This window comes from Podarcis tiliguerta (genome assembly GCF_965153285.1).
Source record: "Podarcis tiliguerta genome assembly, chromosome: 4".
Classification (NCBI taxonomy): Eukaryota; Metazoa; Chordata; class Lepidosauria; order Squamata; family Lacertidae; genus Podarcis; species Podarcis tiliguerta.
This window is the reverse complement of record NC_139537.1, coordinates 7,636,018-7,649,886: the sequence shown is the minus strand read 5'-3', so window position 1 is coordinate 7,649,886 and position 13,869 is coordinate 7,636,018. Positions and strand designations below refer to the sequence as shown.

Here is a 13,869-nt window from a genome sequence, read left to right as displayed (position 1 = left end):
ATCTTCCTCTACAACGAGGCATCGGATTCTTAACTTCCAACTGTCTGAGCTCACAGTCAAAAAGTGGTCTGCTGGCCATGTAGGACTGTCATTTTTTCACTTTAGCAGGTGCGCAGTGTGTAGGAATTAAGCAAACGAAGTTTGACCTCGCTCGGGGGATGCCGGTCCATGCGGACCACGAGACACAGCCCTATGAACCTCAGTCTGCCTCCACCTGCCTACTGAGTTTTAACCAGCAGAGGAGATGCCTTCTCCTCCTCCATCATCTCCCCTCCATCTCTGTCATAATGCCATGGTAGAGAAGGACATCAGAGAAGGTTGCTTGATCAGACTGTCTCACCAGAGTGGTGCATGCTCTAGTTATCTCCCACTTGGACTACTGCAATGCGCTTTGAAGGTGACCTGGAAACTGCAATTAATCCAGAATGCGGCAGCTAGACTGGTGACTGGGAGTGGCCGCTGAGACCACTTAACACTGGTCCTAAAAGATCTTCATTGGCTCCCAGTACATTTCTGAGCACAATTCAAAGTGTTGGTGCTGACCTTTAAAGCCCTAAATGGCCTCAGTCCAGTATACCTGAAGGAGCGTCTCCACCCCCATCGTTCTGCCCGGACACTGAGGTCCAGCTCCGAGGGCCTTCTGGTGGTTCCCTCCCTGCGAGAAGTGAGGTTACATGGAACCAGGCAGAGGGCCTTCTCGGTGGTGGCGCCTGCCCTGTGGAATGCCCTCCCATCAGATGTCAAGGAAATAAACAACTATCTGACTTTTAGAAGACATCTGAAGGCAGCCCTGTTTAGGGAAGTTTTTAGTGTTTGACGTTTTATCGCTTTTTTATTATTATCAATAATATTCTGTTGGGAGCTGCCCAGAGTGGCTGGGGAAACGCAGCCAGATGGGTGGGGTATAAACAACAACAACAACAACTCATTTTGTTCAGCATCCTGGAGTTTAGCAAACCCATTTAATGCACTGCAGCAAGGTTTAAGGGAGGGTAAAGGTAAAGGGACCCATTAGGTCCAGTCGTGACCGACTCTGGGGTTACGGCACTCATCTCGCTTTACTGGCCGATGGAGCCGGCGTACAGCTTCCGGGTCATGTGGCCAGCATGACTAAGCCGCTTCTGCCGAACCAGAGCAGCACACGGAAACGCTGTTTACCTTCCCGCCTGAGCGGTACCTATTTATCTACTTGCACTTTGACGTGCTTTCGAACTGCTAGGTTGGCAGGAGCAGGGACTGAGCAACGGGAGCTCACCCCGTCACAGGGATTCGAACTGCCGACCTTCTGATCGGCAAGTCCTAGGCTCTGTGGTTTAACCCACAGTGCAAGAGGTTTAGGAAACCGCTGTGTGAAGCAGCGTCACCTTCCTTTAAAAGGGGTGGGGACTTGGGGTGGGAGTGGGAGGGCCTGAAGCAAAAAGGGGTGGGGTGAGCTGCGGGGGGATAACCGAGGGGGTGGGCAAGGTGTAAAGAAGAGGGGGTTCTGTATGTGACAACAGCAGCCAGAATATTATATGCACAGAAACGGAAAGAAGAGCAGGTTGCAACGAAGGAGGAGTGTGGCTTTTGAAAGCAATGGGCTACGCAGAAATGGCAAAGCTGACAGCAAAACAGAGAGATCGGAATGGGGAACTTTTTAATAGCAGGATGGAGACCTTTCGTGGACTATTCAAAAACAACAACACCTCTACAGTCAAATGAAATCGTGGGCAGGATTCGAGATGAACGCGGCGGAAGAAAAACGATAGAATAACGGTAATAGAGAAACCTTTTTGTAAGAGATATATTATAATGCCGTGAAGAAAGTTTGAGTAAAAACACTGCGGGGACGGGAAGTCCATTTATCAAACAATGTAATGATATGAAGATCCTTGTGAAAATGTTTGAAAAAATTAATAAAATAATGTACTGGGAAAAGGGGTAGCGGTGGGTAAGGACAAAGGGGTAGCTGGAGTTGGGGACAGGAACAAGCAGGCATGGCGGCTCCTAATTCAGAGCTTTCCAAACTCTGTGTCACAACACATTAGTGTGTTGGTGTGTCCTCACGAAACACACGGGGCTAGATAGGGATCTGGTCATGTTGTTCCGATGCCTGATGATCGTTTTCCAAAGCAACTACTCTATTCCCAACTTAAAAATGGAAAGCATAATGCTGGTGGTCAACAAAAGAGGTTTAAAGACTGTCTCAAGGCAAATCTTTAAAAATGTAGCATAAACACCAACAACTGGGAAACACTGGCCTGCGAGCGCTCCAGTTGGAGAACAGCCTTTACCAAAGGGGTCATGGGCTTTGAAGAGGCTCGAACTCAGGATGCAAGGGAGAAACGTGCTAAGAGGAAGGCATGCTTGGCAAATCCACACCGTGATCAACTCCCGCCTGGAAATCAATGTCCCCACTGTGGAAGAACGTATGGATCCAGAATTGGCCTCCACAGTCACTTGTGGACTCACTGTTAAACCTGTGTTTATGGAAGACAATCTTACTTGACTACGAGTGATCGCCAAAGAAGAAGTTTAACCTCCGGTTTGCTATTACAGTGGTACCTCAGGTTACATACGCTTCAGGTTACAGACTCCACTAACCCAGAAATAGTACCTCGGGTTAAGAACTTTGCTTCAGGATGAGAACAGAAATCGTGCTCCGGCGGCGCAGCAGCAGCCCCATTAGCTAAAGTGGTGCTTCAGGTTAAGAACAGTTTCAGGTTAAGAACGGACCTCCGGAACGAATTAAGTACTTAACCTGAGGTACCACTGTACTGTGTCGCAAAATGATGCATGTCTAAAAAAGTGTGTCACTGACATGAGAAGTTTGGAAATCTCTGTTCTAGTTAGAGAAGAAAACCACCTTTGCTTAGGGTGTCTTAGGGCTAATCCCGCCAGGAGCAAAGGCGGGGTGTAAACAAATATATATTAAGAATAGTGTTACCACAGGCACGCACCACTCTGATCTATCTGAGGCATCTGTAAATACAGATTAGCACCTAGAATTGCGATACAAATCTGTGCCCTGCCTACTAATTCTCTTCGTGTCGGGGGATTTCTCAAGGAGTCAGACCGGTAAGAAACCTACAGATCTTGCTGTTTGCATACGGTGGCACAGAAAGGCTGCCATGCAAACCGTTGCCACTGAATCAGGAATACGAACCTCTCCATCTCCTATGGGTGAAGAGAAGCTCATTTAGAGAAGAAGAAGAAGAGTTTGGCTTTGATATCCCGCCTTTCACTCCCCTTAAGGAGTCTCAAAGCGGCTAACAATCTCCTTTCCCTTCCTTCCCCACAACAAACACTCTGTGAGGTGAGTGGGGCTGAGAGACTTCAGAGAAGTGTGACTGGCCCAAGGTCACCCAGCAGCTGCATGTGGAGGAGCGGAGACACGAACCCGGTTCCCCAGATTACGAGACTACCGCTCTTAACCACTACACCACACTGGCTCTCAACTTCATGAGACTCTTTCCAGCAAGATCACTGTCCTGTTCCCACCTGCTGTTGTGATCTAGTCAAGCAAAACGGCTACGGCCGCAGTCCTAACCCCACTTCCCTAGGCAAAACTCACTGAATTCAAGTAGGACTGACCTCTGAGTAGATATAGTTAGGATCGAGCCGGCAGTGTCTCAGAAATATTTAGGAGTCGAAATAAATTAAAGCAATTCTTTAAGAAGATAGTTAAAAAGACTCTTCTTAAAAACTCCCTTAAAAGAATCAAGCCTTCAAAAAAGTTGTATGATCTAAGAAAGTCTTTAAAAGAATCCTTCCAAAAGAATTTAAAAATTGTAATGTAGCACCAACTGAGTACTGTAGTTTTAGGTATAAGCTTTCGTGTACATGCAGATACCTTCAGATGTGGGTATCTGATGAGAAACAAAACTATAAAGTAGAATGAGTACAGTTGCATTGGGTTAAAATAACAAAGTCCAAGTAAAGACTGTCTGTGTTATCTACATAAATTTAAAAATTGTCCAGTAGCTCCTTAGAGACCAACTAAGTTTGTTCTGTGTATAAGCTTCTGTGTGCTTGCACACTTCTTCAAATACCTCAGATACGTGTCTAAAAAGTGTGCATGCACACGAAAGTTATACATAAAACTACTCAGTTGGTCTCTAAGGTGCTACATTATGATTTTTAAATTCTTTTGGAAGGATTCTTTTAAAGACTTTCTTAGATCATATAACTTTTTTGAAGACTTGGTTCTTTTAAAGGAGTTTTTAAGAAGAGTCTTTTTAACTATCTTCTTCAAGAACTGTTTTAATTTATTTCGACTGCAGCAGACCAACACAGCTACCTGCTTGAATCAAATATTTAGTAGGGTTTTGTTTTACCTAGACCCAGGAAACTGAAGACCCACTGGAGAACGGAAGCTGTCTGGAGCCTTCTTTCTAAAGGGATGGAGCGGGGAGCGAATTCGACCTTCATTGCGGTGCGTGGCTTCAAACTGGATGGCAAAGGAATTTCCACGGACGAGCGAAGGAAACGGGAAAGAGCAAAGTCTCTGCTGACGCAGAATTAAAGGAGTGGTTTGCAGGGAGCAATTAACGTGGGAGTGGATTACGCCTATCCCATGGAACGGATCAAGTGTTCCTGTGTGCATTGGGAAACTTTGATTTAAGAAAGGTAGCGAAACCCAATGCGCAGAGTCTTGCAGTCTTCCTGTCTAGCCCAGCTAAACCACTGAGCGTCTTGGGCAGGGGTCAGCAAACTTTTTCAGCAGGGGGTCAGTCCACTGTCCCTCAGAGCTTATGGGGGACAGGACTAATTTTTTGGGGGGAAATGAATGCATTCCTATGCCCCACAAATAACCCAGAGATGCATTTTAAATAAAAGCACACATTCTACTCATGTAAAAACATGCTGATTCCCGGACTGTCCATGGGCCAGATTTAGAAGGCGATTGGGCCAGATCCGGCCCCCGGGCCTTAGTTTGCCTACCCATGCTCTTGGGCTTGCCGATCAGAAGGCCAACCAACCGCCTTAGGGACTTAGCTCTGGATCTGCGTAGGGTTGACTTCTTTGCCTTGTCTTCTCTTGAAGATATCCCTCGAGGCAGCAGGTATATTTAGAAGCAGAGTGGGACACGGGTGGTGCTGTGGGTTAAACCACAGAGCCTAGGGCTTGCCGATCAGAAGGTCGGTGGTTCGAATCCCTGTGACGGGGTGAGCTCCCGTAAATAGGTACCACTCCGGCGGGAAGGTAAACAGCGTTTCTGTGTGCTGCTCTAGTTTGCCAGAAGCGGCTTAGTCATGCTGGCCACATGACTCAGAAGCTGTACGCCGGCTCCCTCAGCCAATAAAGCAAGATGAGCGCCGGAAGCCCAAATTCAGCCATGACTGGACCTAATGGTCAGGGGTCCCTTTACCTTTAAACTTCCCTAAACATGTTGCAAGAGTTCCCATGTCTTCCATCCATTAATGAAAGGAAGGGCATAGATTTTCTTTCCAGTGGATCAATATCAGTGGTATTCGATAAGCATGTGTAGAATTATGGTGTGGTGTGGTGTGGTGTGGTGTGTGTGTGTGTATTTATACACTTTTATTTATTTTTCCGTTTGTTTTCCACTTTCTTTTGTTTGAAATGTTTTCAATTAAAAAAAATGTTATTGGAAAGATTTTGCATCCGAATCCTCTAGGTTTTGCCCTGGTGAAGTGCTCATATTTTCTCGAACGTAAAGTCCACTGGGCTCTGTGGCACTTGCTTCAGAGGAGGCATAATGCAGAACAGGAGGGATGCCTCCATTTAGGAGACAATGTAAATCTTCTGGCTCCACATTGCTCCATCCTCCCCGCCAGTCTGTTCAGGGAGTTGTTTGTGGCCCTAACAATCGTCTGAGGCATCTGCAAGGCTTCTAAGTTCCCTTAATACAGAAGCAACAAGTACCAACAGACCTTTTGTTTGTCAGTCCAACAGAAGAGCCTCTTGTATCCGCAGACGGCAGGAGGGTAAAAAAGACTCGCGCAAGACGCATCTCCCGGCAAACGGGGCTTTGTCCGGCTGAAACTCCATCTCTATCAAGGAACAGGAGGAGAAAGTAGTAAGGCAGTGCTGTGACCCGTGGCTGCTGGAGGGTGTCTTCTCCCATGTGTGCAGGGTTGCCAACTTCTCGGCTGGCCCTTGCAACTCTGCAGAATGCTGCAGCACAATTGCTGACAGGTGTGAGGCATTGTCTGCATACAACACCTGTGCTCAGAGACCTGCACTGGTTGCCGATTTTCTTCCATGCCAAGTTCAAGGTGTTACCCCCAATTTGATGTGGGTGGTGCTATGGTCTAAACCACTGAGCTTCTTGGGCTTGCCGATCAGAAGGTCGGTGGTTCGAATCCGCACAACGGAGTGAGCTCCCATTGCTCTGTCCCAGCTCCTGCCAACCTAGCAGTTTGAAAGCACACCAGTACGAGTAGATAAATAGGTACCACTGCAGCGGGAAGGTAAACTGTGTTTCTGTGCATTTTGGTTTCTGTCACAGTGTCCTGTTGTGCCAGAAGTGGTTTGGTCCTACTGGCCGCATCACCCTGAATGCTGTCTGTGGACAAATGCCGGCTCCCTCGGCCTGAAAGTGAGATGAGCGCCGCAGTGGCTATATGCTGCCTTCAGGATCAGCCATAGCTTGCTTCTGAATACAGTCGTACCTTGGTTCTGAAACGCCTTGGTACTCAAATGACTTGGAACCCAAACACTGCAAACCCAGAAGGAAGTGTTCTGGTTTGCAAACTCTTTTCGGAAGCCAAACGTGCTCCGTTCTGAGTGCCACACTTCCGTTTTGAGTGTTGCGCTGAGGTCTGTCTGTTTCTGCTATTTATTTTGCATTTTTGTTTTTGTGGCTTTTTTGTTTTGTTTTTGTGACTCTGTGGAACCCAGTTCAGCTACTGGTAGATTGAGTGATTCTGTGACTGCAGTACATTCTTTATTGGTTTCATTTTATGGATCAATGGTCTCGTTAGATAGTAAAAATCGTGTCAAATTGCCGTTTTAGGGGTTGTTTTTAAAACTCTGGAACAGATTACAGTGGTACTTCAGGTTACAGACACTTCAGGTTACATACGCTTCAGGTTGCATACGCTTCAGATAACAATCTCTGCTAACCCAGAAATAGTGCTTCAGGTTAAGAACTTTCCTTCAGGATGAGAACAGAAATCGTGCTCCGGTGGTGCGGCAGCAGCAGGAGGCCCCATTAGCTAAAGTGGTGCTTCAGGTTAAGAACAGTTTCAGGTTAAGAATGGACCTCCAGAACGAATTAAGTACGTAACCAGAGGTACCACTGTAATCCATTTTGCATTACTTTCTATTGGAAAGCCGCTTTGGTTTTGTAATGCTTTGGTTTTGGAACAGACTTCTAGAACAGACTAAGTTTGAGAACCAAGGGACCACTGTACCCCTTGCCTGGGAGCAACTGTGGGCAGGGCTGTGTCTGCTGCTGCTTGGACAGCAGCCTTCCTACAGACATCAATGGGTAGAAGGGCCATAGCTCAGTGGAAGAGCATCCGCCCTGGAAGCAGAAGGTCTCAGGTTCAATCCCCGGGATCTCCAAGGAGGGCTAGGAGAGACCCCCTGCCAGAAACCATGGAGAGCTGCTGTCAGTAGCTGCCAATGTGCTAGATGGAGCAAGGGTTTGACTCTGTATAATGCAGTTTCTAGGTGGGAGCGGTAAAGGTAAAGGACCCCTGGACAGTGAAGTCAAGTCAAAGTCAAGTCAGGCTGTGGGAACCGGCGTTTGTCTGCAGACAGCTTTCTGGGTCATGTGGCCAGCAGGACTAAACCGCTTCTGGCGCAACGGAACACCGTGAAGGAAACCAGAGTGCACAGAAACACTGTTTACCTTCCCACCACAGTGGTACCTATTTATCTACTTGCGCTGGCATGTAGTTTAAACCACAGCACCATCTGCGCTTAGGGAAGATGTTTTATCATGTTTTTAATATTCTGTTGGGGACTGCCCAGAGTAGCTGGGGAAACCCAGCCAGATGGGTGGTGAATAAATCATCATTATCATTATTATCAATGGATTTAATTATTTGACCTGCACCAGAACCAGGGGCAACTGTCAGACCAGCTAGGGAGACAGCTTGCTGTAGTTTTTAGCACTTCCGCAGGTGGTGAAAGCAGGCTAGTGACTTACTGTAACCATTGCATGATGAGTTCTGGCACCTATTTTCCCGGGGGGGGGGGAGCCCTGGGGGTGCAGCGCAACAGCAGGAGTGGGGGGGGGGGGGGCAAGAGGCAGCACCTTCCTATTTCACCTCTGCTCCCTGCCTTGCACACACACACACACACACATCCATGGCAAAGCCTCGCTGCTGCAAGGGCAAGGCCACATGATATAAGGGCAGCTCTTATCTGCTTAGTGGCGCATGTAGCTCACACACTCATGTGCCGTTTAGCCACCTAATGCCTTTGCCACCTTTGATGGTCAAAGGCTGATGGCAACTGATCTGGAGCTAAGTCCCTGCTGCCGGGCTTCCTGATAAGATTACGCCTTATCGCAAAGTCTGAAGGTTTGCCGATCCATTGGGTGCCATTCTGCAATGTTCCCTTGGCGCCACGCCCATCACGGGGGCAGGGGAGGTTTTATTTTCCAGCCGAAGGGCCGCATCCTATTGCAGGGAGAATTGTGGGGGCCGCATGCAAGTGGCAGTCAGGGCCAGAGGCAAAATTGGGAGCATCCCCCCCATCCAGGAACGAAGAGGCATTGTTCAAGGGGACATTTCAGCTAGGCAAAAACACCCAAGGAGAGTTTAGAGGAGGGCTTTGGAGGAGGGTGGTGTTGGGTGTGGCCTAAGGAAAGGCCCAAGGGCCATAGAGGGGGGCCTCAAGGGCCACATTCAGATCCCAGGGGTGTGATTCCCCACCCCTGAGCTAAAGAAATGTGGGATCGCAATGCAAAGAATCGACCCAGGTCGCCTCATCATTTGAACCCAGCACATCCCTAATTATTTACACACACATGGTTGGTTGGCATCCAAACCCCTGAGCCTCTTGCCGATCGGAAGGTCGACGGTTCGAATCCCCATGACGGAGTGAGCTCCCATTGCTCTGTCCCAGCTCCTGCCAACCTAGCAGTTTGAAAGCACGCCAGTGTAAGCAGATAAATAGGTACCACTGTGGCAGGAAGGATTTTGGCCTTGCAACTAGGAGTCTGCCTGCCTCCCTACAGCTGAGGGGTAGTCGGCAGGCGGACCATTTTGACAGCAGGAAGCCTACACACGCAGTGTCTCTCACAGACGTTGGGTACCACACAGCATGTTGTCACACACCCCTTGGAGGTGACACCCGGGGCAGACCACACCCACCTTGCTCCGCCACTGCTGACATAGCACACATGGGCTCTAGGAATTCAGCACACATTTTGTCTCTCTCTCGGGAACTGAGTAGGGGACTGAGATTTGAAGAGTGGCAATTTTCGCGGTCTCCGAGTGATAACGCACAGGCAGGTTCAACTAGGGACTTGAGTCAGAAAACAGAGTCTCTCTCTCTCTCTCCCTGGTAAATAGGGAGAGCCGGAACATATGTCGTGCCTGTGTGGCTTCCTTTAATCTGAAAAGCAGCGAAAGTTGTGCTGGCTGTGGCTGGTGGAAGTTGTAGGCTGCGTACTAACCCTGCGTTTAAAGCCCGTTCTGTACCTCTGCAAAGAATCTCAGCAACTGAATTTTGTTAAGGGGTCTGGGAATTGTAGTTAAATGACAGTTCTCAGGATTCTTTGGGGGGGGGCATATGATTTATACATGTGTGGTTTTTAAAGCTTTGATTGAAGTGGTCAATCAAACAATACAAATCAATTCAATAAAAATAATAGCAGCAGAGCTGGCTATTTGGAAAAGACTCAATATTGGGTGGCTTAAGATTATGAGACCTTCCGGTATAGGGTGGTATAGAAATTAAGTAAAATAATAATTGTTATATACTGAAGTTCTCACCCTGGGCCAGCAGGGGGATACTGTAGATTGTTATGCAAATGAAGGATTGAAAGTGACGCTCAGTGATTGGATAGTTTTAGAAAGTTGCAACAGTTACAATTGTTCTGGAGCTCTGTATAAGCAGGCTGACTGAGCTCCTCAGTTCAGTTCTGTTCCAGCTTACAAATAAAGAGCTGCTTTGGAGAAAGCGCTGTGTCGTCTGATATGTTCGTCCACAACTTAACAACAACAACAACAACAACAATAATAATAGGAAAGCATTGCATTGTGAAAAGGGAATCCTTGGTGTCTGTATTTGCTGTACATAAGATAAAATCCCACCAAACAGCACAGAATTTTTCAGGGCCCTCCCAGCCTTTGGCAACACATAATTTTTTGTCAGCTACATGTCGACTCCACGTATTTTTATACCAAAGCAAAACAATCAAGTCTTGTCAGGTTTTCCGTTTGGGGGCAGTTGAGGTTGTGGCAGCCGCCCGCATCAGTGTCAAGAGCTCCTGAGAGCTGAAACCTTTGCCTTGACCAACCCATAGACTTAGCAGACAAATTTGCGGTGTCGCTGAAGTATTGTGGTCATTTCCTGACCAAACCATTGTCCAGAATTTTCATTTATTTATTATTAAAACACATGTATTCAAAAGTTACAACACAGCTTTGCCCACTGCCATAATATCACAGAATGATCACTCCGTTCCTCAATCACTGTCATGTTGGAACTCAACTAACAATCTGATTTACTAGAAGGAAACTTCTAATATACCAATAGAGGCTGGGGTTAATAAAATCTGGAGCGTTGCTCTATCAGAACACCTCACATACCTTTCTTCTTCTTCTTCTTCTTCTTCTTCTTCTTCTTCTCCTCCTCCTCCTCCTCCTTCTTTGGCGATCCCTCGTAGCCAAGTAAGATTGTCTTCCATAAACACAGTTTTGACAGTGAGTCCATAAGTGACTGTGGAGGCCAGTTCTGGATCCACACGTCCTTCCACAGTGGGGACATAGGTTCCTGGGCAGGAGTTGATCACAGTGAGGGTTTGCCAAGCGTGCCTTCCTCTTAGCACGCTTCTCCCTTGCGTCCTGAGTTCGAGTGTCTTCAAAACCCATGACACCTTTGGGAAAGGCTGTTCTCCAACTGGAGCGCTCACAGGCCAGTGTTTCCCAGTTGTCAGTGTTTATACTACATTTTTTTAGATTTGCCTTGAGGCAGTCTTTAAACCTCTTTTGTTGACCACCAGCATTATGAGAAATTAGGAACCACATAGAGGTAGAAGGAAGTCATCAAATAAATCAGGGAATGAAACCAGAGATTAGGTACAGATAAGAAAGTGAGAGTTGCAGGTAGAAAAAGATACGGTCAAGGTAAAAGGCTCTCTTACTGGAATTATGTGTTTAGAATATCATCAATGATGGTTTGTATTTCTTGGGTAGCTGTGTTTTTGACAATATTTTTCATTTTTTATTTTTGTTTCTCTTTTCTTTCTTTTTTCTTTTCTTTTTTCTTTTTGTGTAAATCTTCTTCTTTTATATAATAGAATAACATGTTTCATTATGTGCAACATTTAATAAAGTTTAATAACAATTTTTTAAAAAAATCAAAAATAAATAAATAAAAACTCAGTCAATCAATCCACTCATATTCCCTTAACACAGACAGTGAAAAGTGAAGAGTGTGGTTGCTTTAAATCTTTGGCAGATGATGGTAAAAGATCTGGTGATCTGCCTTCCTTCTCCACTAGACTAACAGGGGCGTAAAACAGAAAGGAAACAGCTACTCTCTCTTTCTAATGACTGTTGTGTCTCAGCAGGAGAGAAGGGGCCTAGCTGAGTGAAATTGATGATGTCTTCTCACAAGAAGGTGCTTCCCAGCTGTCAGTATTTTGCAAAAGTGAGTCAGCTGCACATCTCCGCTTTTGGTCTACTTGCTTAAAATAGGTCAAAGGGCTCAAATGTCCTAGTAAGGCAAATTCCATTAATAAATAAAATAAAATATGGGACTTCTTCTGGTTTGGAAAGCGATGAGGAAAGGCATTGGACAGTGTAGGATGAACGAATGATTACCGTACTTTTCTGTTATAAGACTGTTTTCCCCCCTTTAAAAAGCATGCTAAAAAGTGGGGGTCGTCTTATACATTGGGAATGCAAATGGTGGACGTTTGATTGGTTGCTTCCATGGCTGTCAGCGGCTGTTGTGCATGTTGAACACAGCGAAACCTTGAGACTTTCTGAAAAATAAATAGGAGGTATGTACTTTTGTAGCCCAAGAAAATCTTTAAGAAAAAGAAAAGAAAAAAAAGGTTGTTTTTTTTTAAAAAAAAAAACCAATGTTAATCACTACCCCAAACACCCACAAACCTTAAACATTTAATCCACATATGCAATTTCAACCCATTGGTTGTTTCTTCTGAGAGCCAGTGTGGTGGTTAAGAGCGGTAGTCTCGTAATCTGGGGAACCGGGTTCGATTCCCCGCTCCTCCACATGCAGCTGCTGGGTGACCTTGGTCTAGTCACACTTCTTTGAAGTCTCTCAGCCCCACTCACCTCACAGAGTGTTTGTTGTGGGGGAGGAAGGGAAAGGAGAATGTTAGCCGATTTGAGACTCCTGAAGGGGAGTGAAAGGTGGGATATCAAATCCAAACTCTTCTGTATCTTTTCAAATTCTGCAATTTGGGGAAGGATCATAGCTCAGGGGTGGGGTGTTTGCCTTGCAAGCAAAAGTTCCCGTGATCAGACTCAGTATAGGGCAGCCTCCTATGTCCTTAATATCATTCTTAAGATGCCATTATAAATGTGGCTGCTCTTAATGGCGAAGCTGCTGCCTATTTCAGCCATCAGTTAGGAGACACTGGCTCATAACAAAAGGACACTGGTAGCCTTTTGCATTTCCTCCAGACAGATCTCTCCAATTTCTGGTTGGTTCTCCATTTCCTATGAGCGGGTGTAAGATTTGGCAGTTGACGGAGCACGTACTAAAGGTATAGCTGCCGCATTCTGAATTAGTTGCAGTTCCAGGTCACCTTCAAAGGTAGCCCAAGCAGTCCAAGAGGTAGCCCAAAAGTAGTCCAAGCAGGAGATAACCAGAGCATGCACCACTCTAGTGACACAGTCTGCGGGCAGATAGGGTCTCAGCCTGTGCACCAGATGGAGCTGGTAAACAACTGCCCTGGACACAGAATTGACTTAGCGTAGTACGTGCTCCCTCAGTTGCCAAGTCTTACACCCGCGCTGTGGGTTAAACCACAGAGCCTAGGACTTGCTGATCAGCAGGTCGGCGGTTTGAATCCCTGCGACGGGGTGAGCTCCCGTTGCTCGGTCCCTGCTCCTGCCAACCTAGCAGTTCGAAAGCACGCCAGCGCAAGTAGATAAATAGGTACTGCTCTGGCAGGAAGGTAAACGGTGTTTCCGTGTGCTGCTCTGGTTCACCAGAAGCGGCTTAGTCATGCTGGCCACATGAGCCAGAAGCTGTATGCCGGCTCCCTCGGCCAGTAAAGTGAGATGAGCGCCGCAACCCCAGAGTCGGCCACGGCTGGACCTAATCGTCAGGGGTCCCTTTACCTTTACTAATATTTTGTTGGGGGCGACCTAGAGTGGCTGAGGAAGCCCAGCCAGATGGGCAGGGTATAAATTAATAATAATAATAATAATAATAATAATAATAATAATGGCTGCAATAAGTAGTTAAGGCAGTGCTGGATCCTTGATATCTTTCGTTCCTTCCCCTGTTGTGGGAAAAGCCTGCAAAGGTTTAAAATCCCACGTCCAGGAATAGAATTCCGCCCTCCCTCCACAAACACACAGCTCTAGAGACTTTGGGATTCTATTTATTTTAAATGCCCCCTGGCACTCCAATAGCCTATGATCCGCCTTTCAGATTTCTAAATGGGCACGCCATGGTAGATTAAAGAGGGGGATTAATTCATTATTCGCCGCTCCTTCGCTCCCTCTGGACTTTCCCTTGCTCTTTCATTTGAGAGCT

The 13,869-nt window shown here is 46.6% G+C and overlaps 1 protein-coding gene and 1 long non-coding RNA gene across 2 annotated transcripts in view; both read right to left on the bottom strand.

Moving 5' to 3' along the window:
• Nucleotides 1–4,456, bottom strand: part of MOGAT2 (monoacylglycerol O-acyltransferase 2) — a 46,742-nt gene extending 42,286 nt beyond the window's left edge. Inside the window, exon 1 of the mRNA XM_083436724.1 lies at nucleotides 4,317–4,456. Within this exon, the coding sequence (XP_083292850.1) occupies nucleotides 4,317–4,410 (94 nt within the window). The 5' untranslated portion in view covers nucleotides 4,411–4,456. The remainder of the gene's footprint in view (nucleotides 1–4,316) is intronic.
• The window catches only part of LOC310675839, a 324,788-nt gene that overhangs the window by 290,557 nt on the left and 20,362 nt on the right, over nucleotides 1–13,869 (bottom strand). The window lies entirely within an intron of this gene.